The following is a 3,925-nucleotide window of genomic DNA, read 5'->3' on the forward strand; positions in this document are numbered from 1 at the left end:
GCTTTGCTAAGCTTGTTCTAAGTAGGTGCTTTAGACCACTGAGCCATCTCACCAGCCCCATTTTATTTTTATTTTTTTTTTGTGGAACCAGGGATTGAACTCAGGCCCTTGCGCTTGCCAGGGAAGCGCTTATTCCACTGAGCCATCTTCCCAGCCCCAGCCCTCAATTATTATAACTGACTGGAAAGAAGAGGACTGGGGATGTAACTCAGAGGGAGAACTCTCTCTCTTTGCATTTACAAGGCCCTGGTCCAGAAAGTTAGCATCACAAACAAACAAACAAATCTCTAAAACCCCACAGTAGAGTGCACTGCACAACAGTGGAAAAAAGGTCTATCATACATGGGAAAAAAATTCAGAGAGCAGTTTAGTACTTATAGAAACAGTTCTAGCATATATTTATTAGAACCTAAAGTATAATGGGACACAAGTATAATGTTATAATGCCTATCAATTATGGAAATAAAACAATTTCCCCCTAATTTTAATGCAAACATTCTTTTACAAGTAAGATTAAAATACTCTGTTCCAAATTTTATGGTTACACATAAAATTCTGAGTACTCTCACAAAATTTTTGTACTTGAGTACGATCATTAGTTCTATAAAAAAGTGCCATTGGCAACAAAATATTTTAGGTTGGAATCAAACAACCTAGATGCTGGAAGAATCCCAAAGAACTTGAGTTCCTTCATTTAGATCAGATAATTTAGCAGCTGCCAATTTGATCTGCGGTTATCTTAATCTCATGACCCCCGGCATATGGAACTTTCAGTTCTGCTCATGACTCTGAGATACTGTTCTTATTTTTACTTCTTGCAACATTTATAGAAACAACTTATCTTTATTCTTTTTTATTTCCTTTCCTTTCTCTTCCCCTCCCTCCTTCCTTCTTCAGATGGAGTCTTGCTGTGTTGCCAGGGGAACTCCTGGGCACATACAATCATCCCACCTCAGTCTTCTCCCGAGTAGCTGGGATTATGGGAGGTACCACTATGTCTTTATTTTCAAATGAAAGAAAGTTGCATTTCAAATATTCACTGAAGTACTTTGTTCAGTCATTCTAGTAATGCTTTTACCTCAAACTCAAAGCAATGCTAATACATTAGAAGGAAGTGTGTGTGTGCGTGTATGGTACAGTGCTGGTTTAAACCTAGGGCTTCATGTTTGCTCTACCCATAAGCTACACTCACAACCCATTTTCATTTTATTTTGAGACAGTGTTTTGCTAAGTCTCCGAGTTAGACACAAATGTGTCACCCTCCTGCCTCAGTCTGTCAAGTAGCTGAGATTATATAAGCGTATGTCACCATGTCTGGTGGAAAACAGATTTTAAATATGGTACACAAACAGATGTTAAATGGACATCTGGTCAATGAACCTACTAAAGAATGCTTATTTCTTTTCTTTTCTTTCTTTCCTTCCTTTCTTCTTTCCTTTTGGCAGAACCGGGGATAGAACTTAGGCCCTTTCAACTGAGCTATCTCCCTGGCCCCAAGAATGCATCTTTCTGAGAACTCAGGTGGATACAAGATAATTCAATACAACCTAGATATAAATGGGGATATTTTTTACAGTGGTTTTTGTTCTGGAATAAATTAAAAAACAAAAACAAAAACAACTTTGCTGCTGCTGCTGAAATGAAAACAAAGTGAAAAGGCTGTTCTACATGGTTTCTGGAATGTTTTCAGCATCCTAGATATAATGGGGACTTCAGAGGAAAATAACACAGTCATCTGATCATCTCGTAAAGTATACTCTGTGCTACAGAGAAGCCAAAATGAGATAAGAGCTCATTTATTTGTTGGAACTATACCAGGGTCAAAAGGTATAGTGTATAATTTATCCTTATTTTCAGAGCAGGTGCTAGGATAGGGCTTCAAATTTTATAAGTGAAGAAAAGCCTTAGGGTCCCTGTTCTTAGAATTTGCTGCACACTGCAATCACTTGAGGATTAAAATAAATAAATAAATAAATAAATAAATAAATAAATAAAATAAAATAAAATTCTGGCTCCCAGCCCCAGATATTCTTTTTGAACTTGCCTTGGGTATGAACCAGGCATTGGGGTTTTTAAAGTCCCACAGGTGAATACGATGTAAAGCACCTCAGACTGCCCTGAGCCTTTCAAATACCTGACTTTCAGCAACTTACACTTGCGGCCTAAGGATCTTCAACTGAGTGAGGATGTCCGCCTGCACCCTGGGGTTGGCAGTAGCCGTAAGAGCCATCACTGGAACGGAAGGGAACTTCTGGCGAAGCATATTCATTCTTTTGTAATCTTGGCGAAAATCATGTCCCCACTGGTGAGAAAAAAAAATACTCCTTTTCAGATTATTTGGATCTTCCTTATGTAAATGACCAACACTGGCCAATATCTTAAAACCACTTTATTCTTCAATGAAATAGTAGAATATTTCACTCAATATGGATTTTTCTCCGTTACAGAAAGATCACACTGTTGAAGGTATAAACGTACTGATATTCCAAGAGGCCCAACACTGTAGCTCAATCATAATCAAGGCTCTGAGTTTGGGCTCCAATCACCAAGCAAATAAACAAAAGAGCAAAAAAGTACTCCCTTTTTCAAGATGTAAAAGCAGTATTTACCTGGCTCACACAATGTGCTTCATCAATAACAAAACGTGCCAAAAGCTTCCTCTCATACAGATTCTCCAGAGTAGAAATTAGCCGGTTACTTGCACAGACCTAGACCAAAAACATACGTGATATCTAAACACATCACCTTAATAATTTGTTGTCTTTTTTTTTTTTTTTTTTGCTCCGAATGCCTTCAGGGCAGGTTTGGCTGGCTTGAGTTGTGGGGATTGAACCACAGCAACCTGAGCCTGACTGCTTTGTTGAAGCAGCCACTTAAAGAACTGAGCTTAGGGGCAGGCACCCAATTTGTTGTCTTTTTTAAAATTTTATTTGTTGTCTCTAAGTTCCATTACAATTAGGCTGTGTTAAAATATTTATAAAAACTAGTTCTTATATCTAGGAGGAGAACAGAGTAACAGATATGATATTACAGAATGTCTGGCAAATTCAGCAGACAGCTATTCATTAGGTCAGTGGCTCTAAAATTTTATTCTGCCTTAATACATCTGAGGGCTACCATGTTTATAGTGGTTAACAGGATTAAGCATTTAGATGTGTGTATGTTGTTTGGGTAAAAATTATGTATACATATATTACAGCTATACAAGTAGGTTTGTCCGTGATAGGGTCTAGAACCAATCACATCCAAGTAGTAACAAATACACCTAGCACCTACATCGATCCTCCTGCCTCAGCCTCCTGAGTGCTGAGATTACAGGCGTTTGCTATCATGCCTGGCAGCACAGACATCTTTGGGTTTTTTTGGTCCCAGGAATTGAACTCAGGACCTTGTACTTGCCAGGCAGGTGCTTAAGCTGCTATCTCCCTGGCCCTAACATGTGTATCCTGACAGGGAAATGGGAGAACACAGAAGTTAGCTTGATGAACTATGCCATGGCCAAATCTAGGGACAGTTATGAAAATACATAATGATGGTGATGGATATAGCTCAATGAGTGAGCACTGGCCCAGCATGTGTGAGGCCCTGGGTTCGATCCCGAACACTGAGAAAAAAATTACATAATTTATTACATAATAAGATATTTATATATGACAACTGACTGTAACCCTCTGGATCTATGACTTTATATTGATACAACTAAATGTGAGAGATAAAAAATAAATCATAATTTGGCATCCATTACATTAATTACTGATTTGGGGAGGCATCATCAATGGAGGCTAACACTTGTGAGTAAAACTTGACTAATAGGGTATTTACAGTCTCAATGTACCCCCAACCAAGGTATTCAGTAATTGCTAGGGTGGGGAAAAAGTCACTATAGTGGGGAAATCTTTAGGTCCTACCTCAGCCAAAGGGTCAG

The 3,925-nt window shown here is 38.5% G+C and overlaps 1 protein-coding gene across 1 annotated transcript in view; it reads right to left on the bottom strand.

Annotated features, from left to right (window-relative positions):
- Positions 1–3,925, bottom strand: part of Blm (Bloom syndrome RecQ like helicase) — a 74,751-nt gene that overhangs the window by 45,620 nt on the left and 25,206 nt on the right. Inside the window, exons 10-11 of the mRNA XM_023712348.1 lie at positions 2,610–2,708; positions 2,154–2,302 (exon numbers count right to left, since the gene is read on the bottom strand). Of these exons, the coding sequence (XP_023568116.1) occupies positions 2,154–2,302; positions 2,610–2,708 (248 nt within the window). The remainder of the gene's footprint in view (positions 1–2,153; positions 2,303–2,609; positions 2,709–3,925) is intronic.

The sequence above is a fragment of the Octodon degus genome, unplaced genomic scaffold, assembly GCF_000260255.1.
Source record: "Octodon degus isolate 3935 unplaced genomic scaffold, OctDeg1.0 scaffold00002, whole genome shotgun sequence".
NCBI classification, from domain to species: domain Eukaryota; kingdom Metazoa; phylum Chordata; class Mammalia; order Rodentia; family Octodontidae; genus Octodon; species Octodon degus.